The sequence below is a fragment of the Mobula hypostoma genome, chromosome 24 (genome assembly GCF_963921235.1).
Source record: "Mobula hypostoma chromosome 24, sMobHyp1.1, whole genome shotgun sequence".
Lineage (NCBI taxonomy): Eukaryota > Metazoa > Chordata > Chondrichthyes > Myliobatiformes > Myliobatidae > Mobula > Mobula hypostoma.
In genome coordinates, this window is record NC_086120.1 from 47,772,247 (window position 1) to 47,796,479 (window position 24,233).

Here is a 24,233-nt window from a genome sequence, read left to right on the forward strand (position 1 = left end):
GAACCCCCATATTGGTAGCCTTTCACTGATTCTGTTGTGCTTACTATTCTTTGGATTTATTGAGTATGCCTGCAAGAAAATGAATCCCAGGGTAGTACATGGTGACTTTGATCTTTACACATGCCTGTGAGAGCACTGAACTTGAAGGTGACCATGCTCATGACATCACTTATCCCCAACTCAGTGCAAGAACCACACGATACCACCGAGTATTCCTTCAGTAACTGATTCACCAGGTATCTTCGGTGCTGGTTAAGTTTCAGTAACTAAAACAGAGTGACTAGAAACACGGAAGAGTTTAAAAGCATTAAAACATTTGGCTACTCACCTGACAATAAGGGCACGCCTCACCACGGTCCCAACCACAGTCGGTACCACAGTTCCCAACGAAGGGTGGATAGCCGCTGAGCATGATGTACAGTATAACACCCAGACTCCACAAGTCACAGCGTTTATCGTAGATCGAAGCCTCCTCGTTAAACACCTCCACGACCTCGGGGGCCATGTACTCTGCTGAGCCGCACTAAAACAAGAGAACCATTGAGTGGTAACTATTCAGGTCATGCTGTGCTATATGCCCAGTTTAAAGACGATTCCGAGAAAAAACATTTCCGTTTGAAATGGATAAACACTGGAGAAGCTAATATGCTTTCACAATAGACGTATGACTTTATTTAAAAATCAATTATTGAAAAACCATATGAATCTCATGAACATCTTTTTATCATTTTGTCCGCAGTAGGCCACAGAAGATAAGGCAGCGGAGGTTTGACAGTTTCCTTCTCCTAGATGTGCTCCCAACCATGGCTGACGAGCCAATAATCGCAGGAGAATAGGGTCGAGAGGGATAGTAAACCAGTCCTGACGGAATGGTGGCGAACACTTGATGGGACAAATGGCCTAATTCTGCTCCTGTGTCATGGTAACTTTCTCCCACCTACCACCAGATTTCTGAATGGACAATGAATCAACCCATGAATACTAATTTGCTCTCTTTTTGAACAACTTCACTTCTATGTAATATACTGTAGTTCAGTTATTACAATCAATAATAATTTTTATATCCTGCACTGTCTTCTGACATTTGTCAGAGATATTAAGCCTGATTCTGCTAAGAAAGGGTTAACAGAGCTAATGTAGCTCTGACTTGGCAAAGTACACAAGCCCTTCCCCCACAGTACAATTTAGTGCGGAGTTGAAATGATCTCTGTTCTTTCTCGGAGAAACACTCTCACATCCAAAACTGCAACAGGCAGCTCGAACAGGGCGGAACCCACTTTGCCGCAGGGTGCCAGAGGACGCGATCAAAAACAGACAACCCACAGTCCGGGCTTTGCGTGTGTGCCGGACTGAATCGCAGCAGCTTCCTCAAACAAAACACTCTCCCATCATTTATTGTAACACACACAAAATGTTGGAGGCACTCAGCGGGTCAGGCAGCATCTATGGAGAGGAATAAACAGACAACGTTTCAGGCTGAGACGCTTCACAGGACTGGGCGCCAGAATAAATTAGAAAATGGAGGAGGAGGGATGAAGTAAGCAGACGGCAGGTGATAGGTGAAGCCAGGTGAGGGGGTGAAGGGGAGGTGGGGGGGTAGAAGATGCAGTAAGAAGGTGGCAGGTGAGGGGGAAGGTGAGTGGGTGGGTGGCCGGGAGGGGAGATGAAGTAAAAGGGAGGCAGGTGAAGCCAGGGGAGGGGGAAGGTGAGTGAAGTAGGAAGCAGAAAGGTGATAGTTGGAAGAGGTAAAGTCTGAAGCAGGATTCTGATAGGAGCGTGGACCTTGACCCTGGGTGAGGTGTTCATGATTTGCTGCTCCTGTCATTTGTTCTCATATCTGTACTCACTTAAACCTCTTTTTGATTGTACAAGCCCAGCAGCTATTTGTCAGAGCAATACATTCACAATCTATACAAGCTGATTTTCTGTCTTGTGGTGTCGGGGTTAGCATAGCTGGGGTGGAGGAAGGTTGTGGGGATAAGCTCCCACTACCCATTAAATGTTCCCATTGGCATGCCTCTCAGTTAGTCTCTGACAACCAAGTCTCACACCTGGCTCTCACATGCGGCTCAGCTACCAAACCCAGCGGAACAGCTTCTACTGAGAGAAGGGGTGGGGGAGGGCAGCTACTGACACCTCAAAACCCGTGGCTTTGTGCAGACAGGCTCGTCAGCTCATCTGGAAGGAAAACCTCCACTGTACCCACTCATGGGGAAGGTTTCAGGAATAAACCCAAGGTGCTCGAATCCCTAAGACAGTCCTACGTCAAGTGCTGATTGGCAACTCCTACGTCACTGGTACCAAACTTTATCGTCTCTGCTGTTCCTTTGGGTTCATCAGCTGCGTGGAGAGGGGGAGCCTGCCTGCTGCACGGGCAACTGCTTGCTCTCCATATTGTACTGCCCTGGTTTGTGTATCACGCAGACTGCTGAGGCACAACTTCCACGGTCAACCCTGGCCAACAGAGGGCCCAGCTAGTGTTGTTCTGCTGAGTATTGGGGGCCTGCTGTATTAGCACCAGAACTGTGGCGGCACTGCCGGGCTGCCCCCCAGAACATCCCTACATGTGCTGATTACTAACGCAAATGACACCTCACCGCGTGTTTCGATAAATAAATCCGAACAGGAAAGTATTTGTGACAGTTTCACTTCAAGCACTTCGCCAAAACGTAGACCTTCCTCCTCCCGGGCAGCCTATTAGCGCAATGAAAATGATCCTGCCCACGATCCCCGAGGACTGCTGAAAATCTTTCTAAGAAAGCAGTTGTTGGCTGGAACATGACGACCTTGAACTAGAACAGTACCAAAACAGAGCTCTACAACAGCATGCGAGCCAGCGAGGGTTCACAAGTTCAGCGACACTTGAAAGGCCATACCCCTCCACCTCCAACCGGCCAGGATTAATCTTTCCAAAACATTGTAGCCATGTGATTTAACCTATAGTCATAGAGCACTCTAGCACAGAAACAGACCCTTTGGCCCATCTAGTCCATGCCCATCTGTTATTCTGCCTAGTCCCATTGAACTGCACCTGCTCCATTGCCCTCCACACCCCTCCCATCCATGAGCTTATCCAAATTTCTCTTAAATGTTGCAATCAAACCCACATCCAGCAACCTGAATCTGAGAAGCCTTTCACTCCTCAATGCAAAAGACCGAGGGCCATTGGTGACAGCTGAGATCATCTTAAAACAAGTGGACCTCTACAACACGATAAAGTTATCTGCAGTCCGCCGCAGAATTTCAGGTTTTTAATAGCTCCAGATTTCACAGCGATGAGGCAAGTGCAGGTCCTGTGTGCAATTCAGAGAACAGTTCTAATTAAACTCCCCGCTTACCGGCGTCAGAAGTTCAGGGGTCGAAATGGGGGAACAGTCTCCATTCAGTTTTATCCCACTTCCCAGGTCAAAGTCACAGATCTTTACAGGAGAGAGCTGAAATGCAAAAGAAGAAAAAGCTGTTAATTAAATCACAAGCTGATAAACAAATCTCAGCTGGGTTCATGATACTGGTCTTTAAGTTATTACCACGCCTCACGAACCAGGTATGTAATACGTATGTATTATTATATGTAATGCATATGCAAGTGGGTGCCCAAGACTTTTGGACAATACTGTATTTGTCAACATGGAGCAGAGAGCAAATTTGTAAATCTGGTGGGAGCTAAGGGTGTTGGAATGGTGAGGGTGAAGTGCCACAGGAGGGATGTGGGACAGGTGGCAGAGCGCTGCTCTACAGTACTATACTGTGCCAGGGGCAGGGTGGGGGTGTGGCATGGGTGCAGACACACCCAGTCCTGAGTCACAGGGCAAGGTCATTTGATTCCAAACAATTTGTTTATTGATCATTACAGAATGTCTCTCTGGTGTTTCCCGCTCTCTCCCCTCTCCCTTCCTCTTTTCCCAACCATGATTCCCCTCTCCCTGCCCCCTTCCCACTCTCAGTCCACAATGGAGACCCATATCAGAATCAGGTTTATCATCACTCACATAAGGCAAGAAATTTGTTATTTCTGGGGCAGTCATACAGTGTAATACATAAAATTACTACAGTGCTGGGCACCCTAACATTCAAGATGCTCTTTGATAGGCACATGGCCTATAGAAAAATGGAAGGCTATGTGGGAGAGAAGGGTTAGATTGATCTTAGAGTAGTTAAAAGTTCAGCACAGTATAATGGACTGAAGGGCCTGTATGTCCTAATCTCAACATATCGGCATATGAACTCCACCTTGCTTTTGTTTCAGAAAGGTTCTAGATCAGGGGTTCTCAACCTGGCGTCCACGGTTCGGTAGGTGTCCATGGCATAAAAAAGGTTGGGAACCCCTGTCCTAGACGAAACTCCCCCATGGTGCTGACTGCCAGTGTGTATTTCTATATTTAGTTTCAAATGTCCAACAATGCTATTCATTGATTGATTTGTTTTACAGAAACATGTTATCCCTCCTCACCAGCCCACAGGACCAATTCATCTCAGGGGAGGTGCTAACATCATGCAAGTTTTAGTACAGGTAGTCCTGGCTGTGCCCCAAGGAGACCCACGATGAGAAAGACTGGGAACCCCCCATCTAGCATGTCACCCATTAAACCCTCATTCCTACTTAGTGAGTGCTTGCTTTTGGCTTCTAGATTGCTAGACTCTTAATTCGGAAAACTGGAATCATTAACAAATTCTTCCCAAATGAAAAGGTGCATTCATTTGCTTTTAATGAAAATCCCTTCCAATTCAGGATAGTAAAAACTGTCGAGAGGGTTATCAGGGTCCTACCACCCATGTGACAATCACCTTGACGCGCTACCATCAGCAAGGAGATAGAGAAGCATCCGGACTAGAACTTCCAGACTGGGTAACAGCTTCTTTCCTCAGGCTGTGGCTGCCACCAACAAGATCCCATCAACTAGAACAGTGAGCTGTTTACCTGTGCTACACACTACATGTATTTTGAATTATATTTTATTAACTTATTTATGGTAATATTTTGTTTTATGCACTGTGTGTGATACATTTTTTGTGGATGCACCGTAGTCCAGAGGAATATTGTTTCATTTGATTATCTATATCTAGTCAGGTAACGATAAACTTGAACTTCATACAGATTCCAAAGGCACGCACCTGCTCTGGGTTTTCACACAAGATGTTCTCCGGCTTCAAATCGCGGTGGGCCATGCCTAACAAACGAGAGAATTCTCGTTAGTGGAGTTGGTATAAAGCTCTCCTTCCATACCCAAATCATTTCATCTGAACGTCACAGGGAGGGGCTGCTGGGTTACAAATGGCTTAAGCTTGAAAAATTTATGGCTTACTTCAAGTTAGTACTGACGTTACTTTGAAAGTAGTCGACACATGACAAATACGTGTGGCACAGTACCATAATGGTTAGAACACTTTACAGTACCAGCAACCTGGTTCAATGCCTGTCACTGTCAATAAGGAGTTTGTATGCTCTCCCCATGACTGTGCGGGTTTCCTCCAGGTGCTCCAGTTTCTTCCCACAGTCCAAAGGCATACCGGTAGGTAGATTAATTGGTCCTTGTAAACTGTCCCGTGATTAGGCTCGGGTTAAATCGGGGAATAGCTGGGCGGCGTGGTTCAAAGGGCCAGAAGGGCCGGCGCTGAGCCAGATCTCAACAAATAAACACCTCGGGCTGACACCAAGGTTGTTGGATCCAAGATGGGGGATACGGAGGAGTGCCAAATGGTATTGGTTACACAAGGATGAGAATAGTAATTTATTACTTTTTTTAGATTTAGAGATACAACGCAGTAACAGTCCCTTTGCGTCCAAGGCCGTCACCCATTTACACCTGAGGAACCAAATAACTTAGTAACCCTTACACTTCTGGATCGCGAGGGAACCTCATCACCCGGACAAAACTCACGCAGTCACAGGGAGAACGTACAAACTCCTTACAGGCAATGGCTGATGCTGTGAAGTGTCGTGCTAACCATTACGCTACCCTGCCACGCATATTTGTCGTGTGTCGACTACTTTCAAAGCAATGTCAATACCAACCTGAAGTAAACCATAAATTTTTCAAGTTTGGGCCATTTGTAACTGTGTTACCATGCCGCACGTTGGGTGAGAATGGACCAAGTTGGATAAATGGGACAACGACCGTGGTGGATCCTGCCAGCCCAAGGAGAAGCTGAGAAGGACATGGCATCGGTGGAGACACAGTTAGCTAACAGAGTAGAGCTTTCCCTACACTTCCAGTTCCCAATGGAGACGAACATTTTCAGTTATTTCCTTCTTACCGAAGTTGCCGTTACGTATTGACACAGTTGTCATAACTGCACTCAATGGCCACTTTATTAGGTACAGGAGTAGAATCCTGTGTGGTCTTCTGCTGCTGTAGCCCATCCACTCCAAGATTCGACGTGGTGTGTCTTCAGAGATGCTCTTCTGCACACCACCGTTGTAACATGGGGTTATTTGTTACTGTCACCTTCCTGCCAGCTTGAACCAGTCTGGCCATTCGCCTCTGTCCTCTCTCAGCAGTTTTACCTACAGAACTACTGCTCACTGGATGTGTGTGAAAATCCCAGGAGATCAGCAGTTTCTGAGATACTCAAACCACCCCATCTGGCACCAACGATCACACCACAGTCAAAGTCACTTAAATAACACTTCTTCTCTATTCTGATGTTTGGTCTGAACAACAACTGAACCTCTTGACCATGTCTGCATGCTTTTATGCATTGAGTTGCTGCCATGTGATTGGCCAATCAGATATTTGCCTTAACGAGGTGTATGGGTTACCTAATAAAGTGGCCACTGAGCATATACGAAACAAAGTAAAAAAAATGTGGTCATCTGGTGCTCACTACTTGATAAACAGCATTGCCACCTTGTACACTCTCCCTTTCTGTATTAACTGCATTTATAACCATGTCTAGATACTCCTTGCAAAAGGAAGATTACCTTTGTTGTGGAGGAAGTCCAATGCACTTGCTATCTCATGGACAACAATACTGGCTTCCCGTTCGTTGAAGTGCTTTCGTCTGTGTATGTGCGTTAATACAGACCCTGGGGAGGGAAAAAAAAAGCAATGATTGCAGTGACAGATGAAATGCAACATCCAAAACGTGCTCTGCGACAGGGAGCACCTTCCCACCTGAGCTGCAGGTAACTAGGCAAACTGAAGTAAATACCAGGAAAAGCTGGGAATACTCGGCAAGCCAGTCAGCATCTGTGGAAAGAGGCTGATGAAGTCTCGGAGCTGGCCCGTGCTCATGATCTGCAGCTATGTGGTACGGAAAGGGAAGAGGGCCACTCGGGGGAGGGGGGGTGGAAATCTCCTGGTCAGCTAGCTTAGCACAGCGTTTTACAGTGCCAATGACCTGGGGTTCAATTCCTGCTGCTATCTGTAAGCAATCTCTACATTCACCCCACAACTCATGGGTTTCCTCTGGGTGCTCCGGTTTCCGAACACATTCCAAAGACATGTAGGTCAGGGTTGGTCTGTAGTGGACATGCTATGTCAGTGCTGGAAGCGACTGTGGTCACTCTGCTTTGATGCGCATGTGACAAATAAAGCTGATCTTTAACCTTGATTTCTGCAGATGCTCCCTGACCTGCTGAATGTTTCCAGCTTCTTCTTTCATTTCAAATTTTCTGTATGTTTTAAAATTTTTTTTAAAAAAACCAGTTCCCTCTAAGCTGTGCAGCCATGCAGTAACTGAAATGCTCCCACGCACATAACCTTTATTGCCATGCAGCTGGAACTTTCTTTTATACAATACTATTATAAAGTGCCGCAGTTTTCAGGACACAAAAAATTCCTGCTCAGAGCAACAGTTGGTCTGTACAGCTGTAAAAAAAATTAGAGGGAACATTGATTGCTATCAAAATTCAACATGCATCATACCAACTGGTAAAGATTCTAATCGGAGCTATAACTTTCCAGAGAGATAAGGTAAACACTTATCAAATACTTGGCAACATCCAAACAGCTCTCTAAAGTGATCCATTTATCTTCTTCACCAGTAGGCATTCTCTATTTGATTTGAACTAAAATCACACAGGCCAAATGTAAAGTGGCTCCAAGGCCATAAGGCTTACAGAAAGCTAATCACGATGTTTTCATTATCCTTTCCTGACTGACTAGAGATTTTGCCACTCAGAGTGGGAGAACGTGCTGAGGGACACACTGAAGTTTGCTGCTGCCAGTGTGAGGGCTCGCTGGGGCAGGAGCACAGCCTGGACCTGGCCTCCTTCCACTGTTGTACCTGGAGGGGCCGAGCCAGGAGGGGAAGCCCCTCTGACATCTGAACTTTGTAACACCCAGTGGGGTACGTGAGTGGTAATGGACCTACGGTTTAAAAAATATTCATACTACTGAACGTAAAGACGATTCATGCAAACAGATTGCAATATTTTTTCTCCTATGTGTATATTTTATGAATAAAATTTACTTTTGAAATTTAAAAAATCTGCAGCAATTTATTCAAAATATATACACACATTTTACATACATATACACACAAATATATATCATATATGTTTATGAACAAAATTTACTTTTGAAATTTAAAAAAATCTACAGGAATAGACAATGCAAATAATGATCCCAAAATCAAGAATAAATGGATGAAAAGTTAATGTAGCAAGTGACGTGCAGCATTTTGGAGTGGGGTAGGCTGATGGGTGACCAGATGTGGAGCTTCATGAAATTATTAGAAGCAAAGCAAGGGTACACAGTAATAAACACTTCTCCGTGGAGGAAGTGTCAGTGAGCAGCGGGGGAAAGTTTGAGTGAGGAGTTTAGTGGGGATACAAGGGAACGTCCCTCAGCCGGAGGGCGGCTGGAAGTGGGAACACACTGATGGGACGCTGGAAGCAGACACTCTCACAACCAGGGGTGCACCTGAGTCACCAAGACACTTAAGGCTATGAGCCAAGTGCCGACGGATGGGTATGTGCTGGCCAGCACAGAGTGGCAAAGGGCCTGTCACCAGACCGTGTTGACTTAAAGGCAGCCTTTGAGCATTCATAGCAACATTCACAAAATGGCGGGGGAACTCAGTAGGTCAGGTAACATCTGTGGAAGGGAATAAATGGTTGATGTTTTGGGCCGAGACTCTTTATCAGGACTGGGGGGGGCAGTGGGAGAAGATGCTAAAATAGGAAGGTGAGGGGAGGGGAAGGAGGACAAGCTAGGTGATAGGTGAAGAGGGGGATGAAGTTACAAACTGGGAGGTGATGTGAAAAAGGTAATGGACTGAAGCAGGAATCTGTTAGGAGAGGAGAGTGGACTGTGGGAGAAAGGGAATCCATGGTTAGACGTCTTTCAAACTCTGCACTGACGAAAAACACCCAGTAATTAGTTAAGATTCATACCTCCTTCCATTTTTTCAAACACCAAGTAGAACTTGTCCTCATCTTCAAAGAATTCAATAAGTTCAAGAATGTTCCTGAGGTAAAGGATTAAAAAAAAAGTTCTAAAAAGCGAAACATCACAATTCAGTCTGCAACATCTAATGTGCCAAGCTCTATTCAAACATTTGACGTCACCCTGTGCTGAAATTTTTTTTATACAATGAAAAACTGCTGGCTTGTTAAATAAAAGATGCCACTGAATGGGGGAAAATATTCCAACAAGATTAGAGTGCAGCGTAGCAGAAATAATTGTGCTGCTGCCACATTTAAGCTTTGTTAAAACAAAGTCATTTCCTTGTCTTACATCAGGATTATCTATTTATGGCAATCACCTGATGGACTAAAATTGATCCTGTCAGCAAACACCAACATCGGGAGAATTAACAGGCTCTTGCTTCTTTTAGGATTAACTGAGAGCCAACCAGTACCTGTGTCCCTGACACTGATAAAGCATCTCCACCTCACGGAACACCCGACTGCGACTGTGGCCCGGTCGTTTCTCAATAATCTGTAACAAGATTAAAAAGATTAGCTTTATTCTATCACGCCTACATAGAAACCGTGAGATGTGCCGCTTGTGTCAACGACCGACAGTCTGAGGATGTGCTGAGGGTTGCTCGCGAGGGTTGTCACGCTTCTGGCACCAACATAGCAAGCCCACAACTTCCTAACCCTGACCCATATGTGGGAGGAGAATGGAGCACTCAGTGCAATAAACCAGCATCTGCAGCCCATCTCCAATGCATGCATTTTACACTGGTTCCTTCTGGCAGCAAGTACTGCGCCTTAAAGGGTCTGTCACTGACGGTTCAACTTCAGATTTATTTACCACACGTACACGGTAACAGTGAAATGAAACGTGTCATTTGCGGTAGAACCAAAATGCCTAAGGGTATGCCCGCAACTGTCGCCACACATTCCACGCCAACAAAGCACGGTCACAGTTCATCGACAGTTTTGCTGATTTCAAAGTTCAAATAAATTTATTATCGAAGTGCGTATATGTCACTATATACAGCACTGAGGTTTGTTTTCTTGTGGACATTTAAAGAACCGTAGAAACACTATAGCACGATACAGGCCCTTCGGCCCACAATGCTGTGCTAAAGAGTAAATACAAAGAAGCACAATAGAAACATTGAAAAAATGCACACAAAATGGACCAACAACTAATGCGCAAAAGGCATACTGTGCAAATACAGGAAAAAAGAGAGACAGACAGACCAAATACAGAAAAAAAATACTGAGAATGTGTTGTAGCTTCCTTGAACCAGAGAGGATAACTTCACTCGCCACATCACTGAAATGTTCCCATGACCCATGGACTCATTTTCAAGAACTATCTTACGTTCTCAATATTCATTGCTTATTTATTATTTCTTTTTATATTTGTACAGTTTATTGTCTTTTGTATGCTGGCTGAATGCCCAAGTTGGCGTGGTCTTTCACCGATCCTATTGTGGTTACTATTTTTGTTCTGGATGTACTGAGAATGCCCGGCAGAAAATGAATCTCAGGGTAGTGTACGTAGCTTGCTAATAAATTTACTATGAACCTTGAAAGCGAGCCCATAAGTAGTTCAGTGCTGGGGTGAGAAGTAATCCATGTTTGGTTCAGGAGCCCGAATTTGAGCAAGGGTTAAAAGCCTCCAGGAAAAAAATATTGCTGATATCAACCACTCACAAGGCAAACACATGTTTACACTTTGTACTGAGGCATATCACACACAGAACCATAAGGCAGAACCACCCTGAAAAGCTTATCACACAACACAAGTACACTTGGTCTGAAGATTTTTTTAAACAAGTTTAACAAAAACATTTGAAGTTGGAAACGAAAAGGAGAAAAAGAGCGTGCATTTTCCACCAATGCACTTAACTCCATTCACACACCATCTGAACTCAGCTTCCTTTAGCACAAAGGAAATGTTTTAAAGCTGTTTCTTTTTTTTTCAAATCCTCTCCCAATTCAGAAGATTTGGTAGCTTCTTTAGCTCAGTAATGCAATTGAAATGGAAAGCTCTATAGTGATCACTGCAGGCACAAATTAAAAACAGCTGCTCCAAGAAGAAAAAGTTTGCACACAGCAGCTGCATGGCTGCAGTCTCAATATCTCCTCTTGCTCTTCCCCTCCCCTCCCCCAGTGACACCAACCAACACCGCTGTTGTTTTGGCTGCCAGCCCTGAACACAATGTCCTGACTGGCAGGCGCCCATGAGGCAGGCTGCAGGCAACAGCTCCACCCTCTCCACTCACCAATAACACGAGCCCTGATTGCGCTGGAGACAACTGGGTCACAGTCACACCCCGTGAGAGCGGCTGGGCTCTCTCTGTTGCTCACCAGAATCAATCCACCAGCGTTACTCGCCAGCAGAGAGGCAGGGGTAAGGGGCAGGAGGTTTAGGGAGGGTCCGAGGACGAATATTCTCCCCCGCACAGTGGGTAGCTGAATCTAGATGACTGCCCGAGAGGGAGAAGGCAAATACCCTTAACATTTTCGTGTCTGGCGTAGCGGTCAGCACGATGCTATTACAGCTCAGGAAGCTAGAATTCAATTCCAGCGTCCCCCGTGAGGAGGTTCGTATGTCTTCCCGTGTTTTCTTCCGACTGCTCCCGTTTCCTCCTACAATCCAAAGGCGTACCAGTTAGGAGGTTGTAAATTGTCCTGTGATTAAGCTAGGATCAAATCCAGTGCCATGGCTTGGTGGGCCGGAAGGGCCTACGCTTTGGGGTATCTGCAAACAAACATAAATACGGCACATGCACACTAGCCCAACGAGCCCACGCTGCCCAATTACACCCGTGACCAGTTAACCTACGAACCCAGACGTCTTGGGAATGTGGGAGGAAACTGGAGCACTCAAAGGAATCCCACACGGTCGCAGAGAAAACGTACAAACTCCTGACAGACAGTGGCAGGAATCGAACCCCGATCACTGGCGCTGTCAGGTGATTGCACTAACCAATGCACTACCGTGCCGTCCATCTCCTGTCCACCAGCTCACCCCCAGCAGAGGTGTCTGACACGAGAAGGCAGAAGTAAAGGGCAGGATCCAATCCAAGGGAGACATTTTTCCCCACACACACAGGGTGGCTGGAATCCGGACTGGACTGCCCAAGGTGGTAAAGGCAAATACCCTCAGAACGTTCAATTGCCTAGGCAAGCCAGAGAAGGCCATGGGGCAAGTGCAGGTAATGGGATTAAGTGCTCTTTTAAGTCATAGAACACTACAGCACAGAAACAGGCCCTTCGGCCGATCTAGTCCATACCAAACTGTTACTCTGCCTAGCCCCATTGACCCGCACCTGGATCATAGCCCTCCATACCGCTCCCATCCATGTACTTATCCAAACTTCGCTTAAACATTGAAACTAAAGCCATACCCCCCACTTCCACTGGAGGCTCGCTCCACACTCTCACCACCCTCTGAGTGAAGATTCCCCACCCCCCGTGTTCTCCTTATATATATCACACCTCTCACTCTTAAACCATGACCTCCCATTCTAGTCTGACCCACCCCCCCAGTGGAAAAAATGTTGCTCGCATTTACCCGACCTCTACCCCTCCATTTTGTAAACTTCCATCAAATCTGGGAGCACAGGAGAATGGGGGGGAGGGAGATTTAGATTTCACAGAGGTACACAAAATTATGTTCTTTGCTGTTTTTAAATCTTCGACAAGGTAGGCAAACGTTCGGGGCTTCCACAAGCTGCAAGCAGAATGCTGGGAACACTGAGCACATTGTGAGGAGAAACCCCCAATGTTATCCGTCTCTCTTCACGGGTGCCGCCCGACCCTCTGAAGGGTTAACAGAATTTGGAACTGGTGTATTGTTGTCACAGGTACTGAGATACAGTGGAAAAACTTGTCATGCATACTGTTCATACAGATGAAATTATTACAGAGTGCATTAAGGTGGAACAATAACAATGCAGAATCAAGTGTAACAGCAACAAAGGAAGTTCTTCTTTGACTTAAGTCCTTCACCTCTATTGGGGCGTAGGCTGCTGACAGAGTCCCCTGTCCTGGGCCCGCCCATCGACGATCCTTCCTCTCCCAAGGATGAGGACTTTGGAGCTTCTGTAGCCATTCTGTAGCTCTGGATTTTTACAGGATGGGATTTCTAGCCCCATGCCGAACACTCCTCCGTTCTCAGTGGGCAGCACGCGTAAACAGCACAGCGCAAGATCATAACGGGACAGACAGCGCAACCAGGATTCTGTTCTTACAGCTTCCATATTCATCCTCTAGAAAGCTGGCAGACACTTCACTTGCACTGTTCTTGTTTTACCTCAAAGTAATGAATTTTGTTTTTGATTTTCATTGAAAATAAGCTACCGTTTGCTTGCAGCTTGCAGAATGTCTGCCTGAGGCCTCAAATATCATTTAGCAAAATCTGCCCAGGGGATCACTCCCTCCCATTCCAGATGAAGGGCACAAAGTATTCCTCCCACCCACCTCACAGTCTCTTAGACTCACTACCATCAGAAAGGAGGTACACAAGCATCATGTCTAGGACTGCCAGACTAGGTTCAGCTTCTTCCCTCAACTGTGAGGCTAACCTCCGAGGTCTCATCACTAGTACAGTGAGCCATTTAACTGCCCTGGCACAACGTGCACCCTGAATTATATTTTATTAACTTACTTATGGTAATATTTTGTTTTATGTGTTGTGTGTGATGTATGTATTGTGGGTGCATTGTAGTCTGGAGGAACGTTGTTTCATTTGGTTGTGTACATGTAGAAAAATAGAGGGCTATGGGTAAGCCCAGGTAGTTCTAAGGTAGGAGGGACATGTTCGGCACAGCTTTGTGGGCTGAAGGGCCTGTATTGTACTGTAGGGTTTTCTATGTTTCTATGTAATCAAATGACAATAAACTTGAACTCAAGGTCGCCTGTATTTTAAATACCCCTTTCCTTCCACACTACACAGCCACCATATTTATTCAGGTCACACTTAGTAACTCCAAATCATTTCTGGCCTCTTTCTACTAGTGATACGAAAATTCATGTTGTCATTTCAAAACAATGTAAAACCCCTGACCTTCCTTATGTTGTGTCCTACATTATAGAAGGAAGTCTATCTTGTCCCACTGCAACTACACTGGTCTTAACCGGTTTAACAATCACAGATTAACTTTATTCGCCATATACATTTATATTTATTAGTGATTTGCTGTGGTGTGTTGGCGTGACATGCAACAAAAACATCCAACAACTGTAAGGAATTATATTTAAAAAATAAGGTTAGAGGTTAAAGTTTGGATATGGAATAAAATGTGCATAAATACCAGCGCGCATCATTTCACAGAGTTTTACACATGAGAATTATGGGTTAACTCTGAGATTTTTAGCTAGTCTTCACAAAGTTTATCCTCCTCCGCCAAGGCCACTGCCAAGTATGGTCAGGAAACTAACCCGAAACTCAAGTTTAAAAAAAAATTACACTCTGGGCTGGGATTCAAAATCATTCTCTACATTGTCTCCAGCACCAACATGCACAAGTGCACAACCATCACAACAGACCAGACTGTCGAAAGGCCTCCATCCCCCAAGGAGGCCCTTGTTCACCCTTCCATTAGCCAGTCCCACTGTCTCTCCACCACCTGCATTTCTCTTATCCCCTCTCCACAGCTGAAATTGCAACTCCAGCTGTAGATTTAATAGTTATTCAGCCTACACTTTTACAAGAATACCATCACCCATCCCCTCGGGTTGAAGCCTGTCCGGCAGCCAATTTGCCTTCAGAACTCTCTAGGTAATAAGTAAGCCAGCATTTCATTAGTTTGAGGAAACCCAGTATGTCACCAAAGACTGGCAAACTCCTACAGACGTACTGCAGGGAGCATTCTAACTGGTTGCATCGCCGTCTGCTATGCAGACACCACTGCACAGGGTCAGAAAAAGCTGCAGACGGCCGCAAACTCAGCCAGCCCCATCATGGGCACTAGTCTCCCTCGCATCGAGGACATCTTCAAGAAAGCGGGATCCATCATGAAAGAACCCACCGTCCAGGATGTGCCCTGTTCATAACACTACCATCCGGGAGGAGGTAACGTTTCAGTAACAGCTTCTTCCTCTCCGCCATCAGACTTCTGAATGGACCAAAATCCACAGATGGTAACCACCTCACCATTTTGCCCTCTTTTTGCACTACTTTTTAAATAGTCTTATTGTAATTTGTAGTATATTTTATGTATTCCTTCCACAAAACAAGTCTACCGACAATCAGAGATAATAAACCTGTTTCTGAGCTTCGAAATTTGTACAGCATGTTATTTGCATATTTATTTGTAGCTACCACAATCTCCCACATCGCTTTCTTACTTGTAGTTCGGAAGGCAGCTACAAAGCTCTGTGCTCCGCGTTATGACATTTCTACCAATTCCACCTCCTGCAGTGTCAAAAGTTTGAAACTTCCCACCCCACCCTCCTAGCAGGCAGAAGATACCAAAACCCTGAAAGCACACACAGCCAGGCTCAAAGGACAGCTTCTATCCTTGTTGTAAGACTACTGAATGGTCCTTTGTTCAGTAAGATGAAAGGGATCTTCCGCAGCATCATCAGATTTCTGAATGCACAATGAACACTAGCACACCATTTAAAAAAAAATAAACTTTTTGCACTTTTTTTTCCTATATACATTATTGTGCAAAAGTTTTAAGCACCTTAGATTTTTTTTAAAAAAATATAGTTTCAGATGGTTTGGCCTTCACAGAGATCTGATCTCAAAATCATCGGCAGTCTGGTCAGGTCAGCGAGACAGGCAAAGTCTGCAGAAGCACTGTGGCAAGTTCTCCAAGATGCTTGGAACAACCTACCAGCTGATTATCTTATAAAACTGCATGAAAGTGTACCCAAGAGAATTAATGCAGTCTTAAAGGCAAAGGGTGCTCACACCAAATATTGATTTGATTTAGTTTTTTTTTACTGGTTACCTTTTTTAATAGTAATTTTTTTGATATTTAGAAACTTATTATTTCATTATTTTTGAAAGCATCTTCACTTTACAGAACTTTTTTACTTTTGCACAGTACTGTATATACACTTATTGTAATTTAGTTTATTATATATTGCAAATTACTGCTGCTGCAAAATGACAAATTTCACAACATATGCCAGTGATATTAAATCTGACTCTGCGAATCTAACTCATCATCTGCCGCGCACTTTCTCTGTAATACTTTATTCCACGTTATTGTCTTACCTTGTACTAATTCAATGAATTAATCCGTACGGATGGCATGCAAGACAGTTTTTCACCGTATCTCAGTAAACATGACCCAATTTACCAAGGTGGCCAGTACCAGCCTTGAAAGTCACAGTAAATTTATTATAACATATACTACCCTGACACTCATTTTATAGGCAAGAAAACACAGAACTATAATAGAATTTATTAAACAACAGAACAGTACAGTACTGGTACAGGCCCTTCAGCCCATAGTGCTGTACTACACGAAATTATCAAAAGGCCATCTAGACTAATCCCTTCTACCTACACGATTCCCATTCCCTTCCATTTTCCTATGTGCCTATCTAAATGTCTTTTAAAAAGTCCCTGATGTATCTGCCTCTACCACCACCTCAGGCAGAGCATTCCAGACACCCACCACTCTGTAAAGAAAAACTTGCCCCTCACACTCTTTTTTTTAGAAAAACCTAAACATAAGCAAAGACTAACAAACAACCGAGTGCAAGAGAAGACAACTGATTCCATAACTCATTCCCAAGGACTCTTGTTCTCAATATGATTTATTAGCACAGTTTCAGAGTTGTGGTGCGTGACGTTAGCCTTCCACCGACCACAACACTGAAACAGCTACAGAAGGCTGTGAAGCAAGAGACGATGGATGCTCAGGTCTAGAGTCAAAACCAAACTGCTGGATGAACTCAGTGGGTCAGGCAGCGTCTGTGGAGGCAGGAGGGTGATTGGGATATCAGCCTGCAACCTGACGTCAATAACAACTCATTCTGAACATGACCTGGGCTCGATGACATTTTCCCGGTTCCCTCTTGTGTGCATCAAGTTGATCTTTCGACACTTCTACTAGAGTAGTACAGCACAGAAAAAGGCCCTTCTGTCCACAATGACTGTGTGATGCATATCCTACCACTGGACACAAGGACAATATACCACAGTATTTACAAATAAGACATTGCATTAGTAGCATATTTAAGAACAGTGACCCACAAAGTAACTCTTTAACTGAATACTTTACATTACCACAGGAAGATCATAAAGCATCAGTGTTTTATAAAATGTTCAAGCACTCTGTGGGTGAACCGTGTAACAATCTCAAAGCAGTACGGCAGAAGGACTTTGGAAGCGATATTGAAGATAATGAGTGGTCAAATATTTTATCAAATGTGGGTAGACATATTAGGGAAGTGAGAGGGAAATTTATTCAGTATAAGATAGTACACAGATATTATTGGACACCAACTAGGCTCTACAAAATGGGGATTGTTGATAATAATTTATGCTGGAAATGTAAAAATGAGGTGGGCACATATTTTCACATGATTTGGGAGTGTTCCACAGTTCGTCCATTTTGGTGTAAAGTTCTTGATTTGTTGGGGAATTGGTCGGGTCCCACACTGCCCTTGTGCCCACAGCTTTGTCCGCTGGGTGATAGGACAATGATACCTAATGTAAACAATGGCAAATTTACTATTTTAAAGGTGGGTCTCATCACAGTTGCAAGAATTATATTGCAAAACTGGAAAAAACTGTGAAGGAATGGACTGAGGAAATGATTAAGATTTCATCATATGAACACATGTTGGGAAGAATTAACAGTGAGGGAAAAGTGCAAGATGCGTGGGATCAATTTTGGTTGCATGTTAATTTAAACTTAAATTAGAACTTCTTTCTGCCTCTAAGTTTTATTTGTTTTCCTGTCATGGGATGGCTGTGTAAATATACTGTACTGTATCTGCTCTGTGATATGCTGTGCTGCTTCGTAAAATAATAATAATAAAAATCTGAATTTTAAAAAAGGACAAAACCAAAACCAGTCACATCCTTATTAACTAGTTGGCAAGGAAAAGGAAAAAGTCTTGGAGTAACAGTTCCTAATGCAGCCAACCACTCTCCCCACCCCCCAAACTAACACATTACTCAGTAGATGCCATCCACACTCAGTGGCCACTTTATTAGGTACAAGAGTGGAAGCCAGTGTGGTCTTCTGCTGTAGCCCATCCACTTCAAGGTTCAACATGTCGTGCAATCAGAGGTGCTCTTCTGCACACGTCTGTTCTAACATGTTTTTATTTGAGTTACTGTCGCCATCCTGGCAGCTTGAACTAGTCTGACCACCCTCCTCTGACCTCTCTCATTAATAAGGTATTTTTGTCTATAGAACTGCCACTCACTGGATTTTTTTTTTGCACCATTCTCTGTAAACTCTACAGCTGGGGTTCCCAACCCTTTTTATGCCACAGGCCCCTAACAATAACCAAGCAGTCCGTAGACCCCAGGTTGGGAACAATCTAGAGATTGTTGCCTACAAAAATCCCAGGAGATTAGCAGTTTCTGAGATACGCAAACCACCCTGGCTGGCACCAACAATCATTCCATGGTCAAAGTCAATTAAATCACATTTCTTCCCCATTCTGATGTTTGATCTGAACAACAACTGAAGATCTTGATCATGATTGCATGCTTTTATGCACTGAATTGCTGCCACACGATTGGCAGATTAGATATTTGAATTAACGAGGTGTACCTAATAGAGTCGCCACTGAGTGTACGTTCCGAGGGACGGGGTGCAACACTCACCTTCACAGCATACTCTTTATTGGTGATTAGATTTCCACAGGTCTGTACCCTGGCAAAAGACCCCTCCCCCAACATCTCTCCATTCAGCTTGTAAACATCTGCGGGGAAAAACAGAGAGGGTCAGCACAGACACACCCATACGGTCAGAGCAAAGCATTGCCAGCTGCTCCCATCTGCCTGTACTTGGCCCATAGCCCTCTAAACCTCTTCTACCCACGAGGGGTCCATGGCATAATGGCGTCGGTCCTTGGCATTACAAAGGCTGGGAACCTGACCTAGATGGCTTTTAAATGGCGCCAATGTGCCCACTTCAAGCACCATTTCTGGCAGCTCACTCTAAGAACGCAACTGCCTTTACGTGCAAAAGCCGCCTCTGATATCCCTTTTGAGTCTCTCACCTCTGATCTTAAATCAATGCCCTCTTGTTTTTAGTACCCCTCTTCCCCGGTAAAAAGACTGTGCTTTCACCCTGTCTCCCCCCTCACAATCTTATACACCCCCATTCCAGGAACCAAAGTCCTTGCCTGCACAACCCCTCCTCGAATCTCAGGCTCCCAAGTCCAGGTAATATCTTGGTATACACTTTCTGCTCTCTTTCTAGTTTAATAACAGCCTTCCTGTAACCCATGGCAACCAAAAGGAAGGTTGACCAAACTTAAAATGCACAAATAAATAGTTCAAGAAAAAGTAAACATCACTTCCTCCAAAACTCAAACTTGTACACAAAACTTCCACAAATTCAAGGACAGTTACTAGACTTATTCATAGTAAGAATTTGTTGGACATCACCTACACACTTGCGCTTACAAAAGAGAAAACCAAAGGAAGAAGGTTTACAGTTTCAGACGCCTCTTAAGTTTCTGAACAAGATCTTGCCCCTTCAGTCAGGACAGCAAAACCTCAGGGGAGAGGTCACTCGGCCCAACCAGTCCATTCCAATCACCGTCTGCAGAGCCTGCACCAATTTCCTACACTCAGCCCATACCCATCTGAGCCCCACCCTTCCTGTACCTTCTCACATGCTTAGTGTATCCACGGCAACCACATCCTCTGGCAGCTTGTTCCACTTAACACCATCAGTGTGAAAAAGTTACCCTTGGGTTGCCTTTTAAATCTTCCCCCCCCCATCAGCCTATAAACTTTTGCCCAGCAACACACATCAAAGTTGCTGGTGAACGCAGCAGGCCAGGCAGCATCTATAGGAAGAGGCGCAGTCGACGTTTCCGGCCGAGACCCTTCGTCAGGACTAACTGAAGGAAGAGTGAGTAAGGGATTTGAAAGTGGGAGGGGGAGGGGGAGATGCAAAATGATAGGAGAAGACAGGAGGGGGAGGGATGGAGCCAAGAGCTGGACAGATGATTGGCAAAGGGGATACGAGAGGATCATGGGACAGGAGGTCCGGGAAGAAAGACAAGGGGGGGGGACCCAGAGGATGGGCAAGGGGTATAGTGAGAGGGACAGAGGGAGAAAAAGGAGAGAGAGAAAAAGAATGTGTGTATATAAATAAATAACGGATGGGGTACGAGGGGGAGGTAGGGCATTAGCGGAAGTTAGAGAAGTCAATGTGCCCCTAGCTTTGGACACCCCTACCCTGGGGATGAAACAGTTACCATCCAATTATCAAATGTAAACATTTTTGTAACTCGCATACTGAGTCTCCACTTCAGTGATGTCTGGTGAAGCCACACCGACTATTTCAGACTGATATTTCTTTGACAGTCAGCTCTCTAGTTACAGCTGGAAGTCTGACCAATTAACATCATTGAAGCCTGTGGTTTAGATCTGGAGGTTTAAATCACAACTCACCAACAATCCAGAATTGTTTTCTTTATGTGCATTTCTTTTCTTTATTTTCTGTCAGTCACCTTATGTACAGACACTCTTGTGCCTAGTGTCACCTTATGGCACACAAAGTGTATAAGCCATCTAAAGTATTTATATTTATTGTTTTTTAAATTATCATGTGACTCATCTTGTGTTTTTTGTGCTGCATCGGATCTGGAGCAACAATTATCTCACTCTCCTTTACACTTGTGTACTGGAAATGACATTAACCAATCTTGAATCTTGGACACTGGAATGCGGTCTACCACAAGTAAATTATTCTACAAGAGAGGGTTTACCTTCAAACTTGCCACTGTAATAATTTATCCTACAAGAGAGGGTCTGCCTTCAAACTTGACACCATAATAATTCATTCTACAAGAGGGGGTCTACCTTCAAACTTGTCACTGTAATAATTCATTCTACAAGAGGGGGTCTCCTTCAAACTTGTCACTGTAATAATTCATTCTACAAGAGGGGGTCTCCTTCAAACTTGTCACTGTAATAATTCATTCTACAAGAGGGTGTCTACCTTCAAACTTGTCACTGTAATAATTCATTCTACAAGAGGGGGTCTCCTTCAAACTTGTCACTGTAATAATTCATTCTACAAGAGGGGGTCTACCTTCAAACTTGCCACTGAAGCTGTCTGTGGCTCGACATCGTTTTTTCTTTTTGTTCCTTTTCTTTGCGTCTGGGATGTCAATGGGTTTACTTGAGGGCATGTCTACAATAAAAACAATTTAAATAGCTTTAAATTTCAAATTTGAGCACATACACACAATAATTAAGCATACAATGCAATATATTAAGAAACTGAACTCACTGACAACTTACCAGGTCTTCCGGGACAGTCAAAATTAAACACCTTCTCAATATGAGATGGTTCAGTGTCATCACAATATCCATCAAAGGGAGTCTGACCCTGTCATACAATAGTAACCGTCAGCAAGTTGTTTATAAAAGAGCCCTGAAAATTATAAAATTAGCTCTGAATAAAATGTAGAGATTCTACAAAGCAGAACTAGAACGCATAATATATATTTAAAATTCTGAGGATCTTTCAGTAATATGCTGAAGTCCGCCTACTTGTTTCTTGCATCAGCCGGACCACAAAATGGAGGCGGCTTTAAAGTAAAAAGACCGGAACATTAATTCACATACCGAAAAGCTCATCTAAACCCAAATAACCAGTAATTCATGTAAGAAGGGCGCAGTGAAAATTCGGGAAAAAACATTGTCTGTTTAGTTTCAAGCGGCGGGTCTGCTTACATAGCCCACCTTTGCCACAGTTCGGCCGCACCAACATTTAATCCCATATTTTCATGCCTCTTTGCAAATAAATAATTATTCCGCAATTCCCTCCGCCCACCCACCCACTCTGTTGACACTCGCGAGTTTTTTACCTTAAAGGAACGGTGGAAACCTTTCAGCTCTGCAATCTTGTTCTGAACCATTTTTTTTCTTCACAGTACCAGTAACAATTTCCAAAACAAAACACACAAAAAAAAATCCACAAAAAGTCTCAGATACGAAGAAGGCAGGAACCCGCTATTGTCTCAGTGTATATGGCCTGAAACGCAAACGAGAAGGCTTACATTATATTGAGGAGCGCCTCCGTTTCATTAAATCCGCACGAATCTCAAAACAAGAGCTAGGTCGCACTTCAGATTTATCCATACCAAGCTCTTCTCTAAACCATGTCATAAATACACTTTACAATGCCTCCTTTTACTGTGCAGCAGCTGCATTCAAAAATAGTCAGTGGGCACTTTAAATTTGCACTGGGAACCCACAGACATGAACACAAGAGACAGGGACACTTACCCGCACAACACTCCTTCACTAGCCAGCCAGCAGCCTAGTGCTAATCTACGAGCGGCTGTTGCGCGACGAGCGGATTTATAACCTCCCGTCTGTAAACAGAGCGCAGCCCCAGTTGCGGGACCGCCTACGTGCGGGACAGTGGGACGTGCGGAGCCTGGGAACAGTGTGCAGCCCAGCACCCAGCACCCAGCACCCAGCCCGGCCTCGCCAATCACAGCGCTCCTCGCTACGTGCACTTAACTCCTTCCTCGCCCCAGCCTTGCTCCATCCCCACCCAGCTTGCATCAGACAATCGCACCGCCTGGGACGCGCACTTTTTTAACCTTCGCCGAGCCGGTTCGAGAAGCATGTACTGTCTAAACACTTCCTCAAATGCAATGACATAATCCTGTGTTTACAATCCCGGTCTCACTGAGTGAGCAACACATTGTAGAATTCTATACCCTGTCCACCAATCTTCCTGCTCACTGAAATAGTCATAGTCATAGTCATAGTCACACTTTATTGATCCCGGGAGAAATTGGTTTTCGTTGCAGTTGCACCATAAATAATAAATAGTAATAGAACCATAATTAGTTAAATAGTAGTATGTAAGTTATGCCAGTAAATTATGAAATAAATCCAGGACCAGCCTATTGCCTCAGGGTGTCTGACCCTCCAAGGGAGGAGTTGTAAAGTTTGATGGCCGCAGGCAGGAATGACTTCCTATGACGCTCCGTGCTGCATCTCGGTGGAATGAGTCTCTGGCTGAATGTACTCCTGTGCCCACCCAATACATTATGTAGTGGATGGGAGACATTGACCAAGATGGCATGCAACTTGGACAGCATCCTCTTTTCAGACACCACCGTCAGAGAGTCCAGTTCCATCCCCACAACATCACTGGCCTTACGAATGAGTTTGTTGATTCTGTTGGTGTCTGCTACCCTCAGCCTGCTGTCCCAGCACACAACAGCAAACATGATCGCACTGGCCACCACAGACTCATAGAACATCCTCAGCATTGTCCGGCAGATGTTAAAGGACCTCAGTCTCCTCAGGAAATAGAGACGGCTCTGACCCTTCTTGTAAGCTGAATTTCAGGGCGCATAACCATAATTCCTTCAGGATGTCATTGCCGGGATTGGTGGGTGGATAAGCTCCCACTACCTATTAAACGCTCCTAGTGGCATGCGTCTCAAATAGCCCGACAACCAAGTCCACCTCCTGCCTTCACATGTCGCTCAGCTGCTAAGCCTAGCAGAACCATTTCCAGTGACAGGAGAAGGGGAAAGGCTGGCTACCGGCACTTAAAATCGGTCGCTTTGGCCGGGTAGGGCTCTTTAGTTGAGATTGGCAGCTCACTGAGGAGAAGGAACACTCTGATCTCAAACCTTCGCTGCCTTACGGTTATACACATTGTTGGGGAAGGCTTTGGGA

The 24,233-nt window shown here is 44.6% G+C and overlaps 1 protein-coding gene across 1 annotated transcript in view; it reads right to left on the reverse strand.

Moving 5' to 3' along the window:
- The window catches only part of mknk2b (MAPK interacting serine/threonine kinase 2b), a 35,104-nt gene extending 12,137 nt beyond the window's left edge, over positions 1-22,967 (reverse strand). The window contains exons 1-11 of the mRNA XM_063032349.1: positions 22,815-22,967; positions 22,394-22,560; positions 21,825-21,912; positions 21,613-21,714; positions 19,164-19,261; positions 9,808-9,887; positions 9,341-9,414; positions 6,923-7,027; positions 5,113-5,168; positions 3,339-3,434; positions 329-523 (exon numbers count right to left, since the gene is read on the reverse strand). Coding sequence (XP_062888419.1) covers positions 329-523; positions 3,339-3,434; positions 5,113-5,168; positions 6,923-7,027; positions 9,341-9,414; positions 9,808-9,887; positions 19,164-19,261; positions 21,613-21,714; positions 21,825-21,912; positions 22,394-22,444 — 945 coding nt within the window. The 5' untranslated portion in view covers positions 22,445-22,560; positions 22,815-22,967. The remainder of the gene's footprint in view (positions 1-328; positions 524-3,338; positions 3,435-5,112; positions 5,169-6,922; positions 7,028-9,340; positions 9,415-9,807; positions 9,888-19,163; positions 19,262-21,612; positions 21,715-21,824; positions 21,913-22,393; positions 22,561-22,814) is intronic.
- Positions 22,968-24,233: the final 1,266 nt, after the last annotated feature.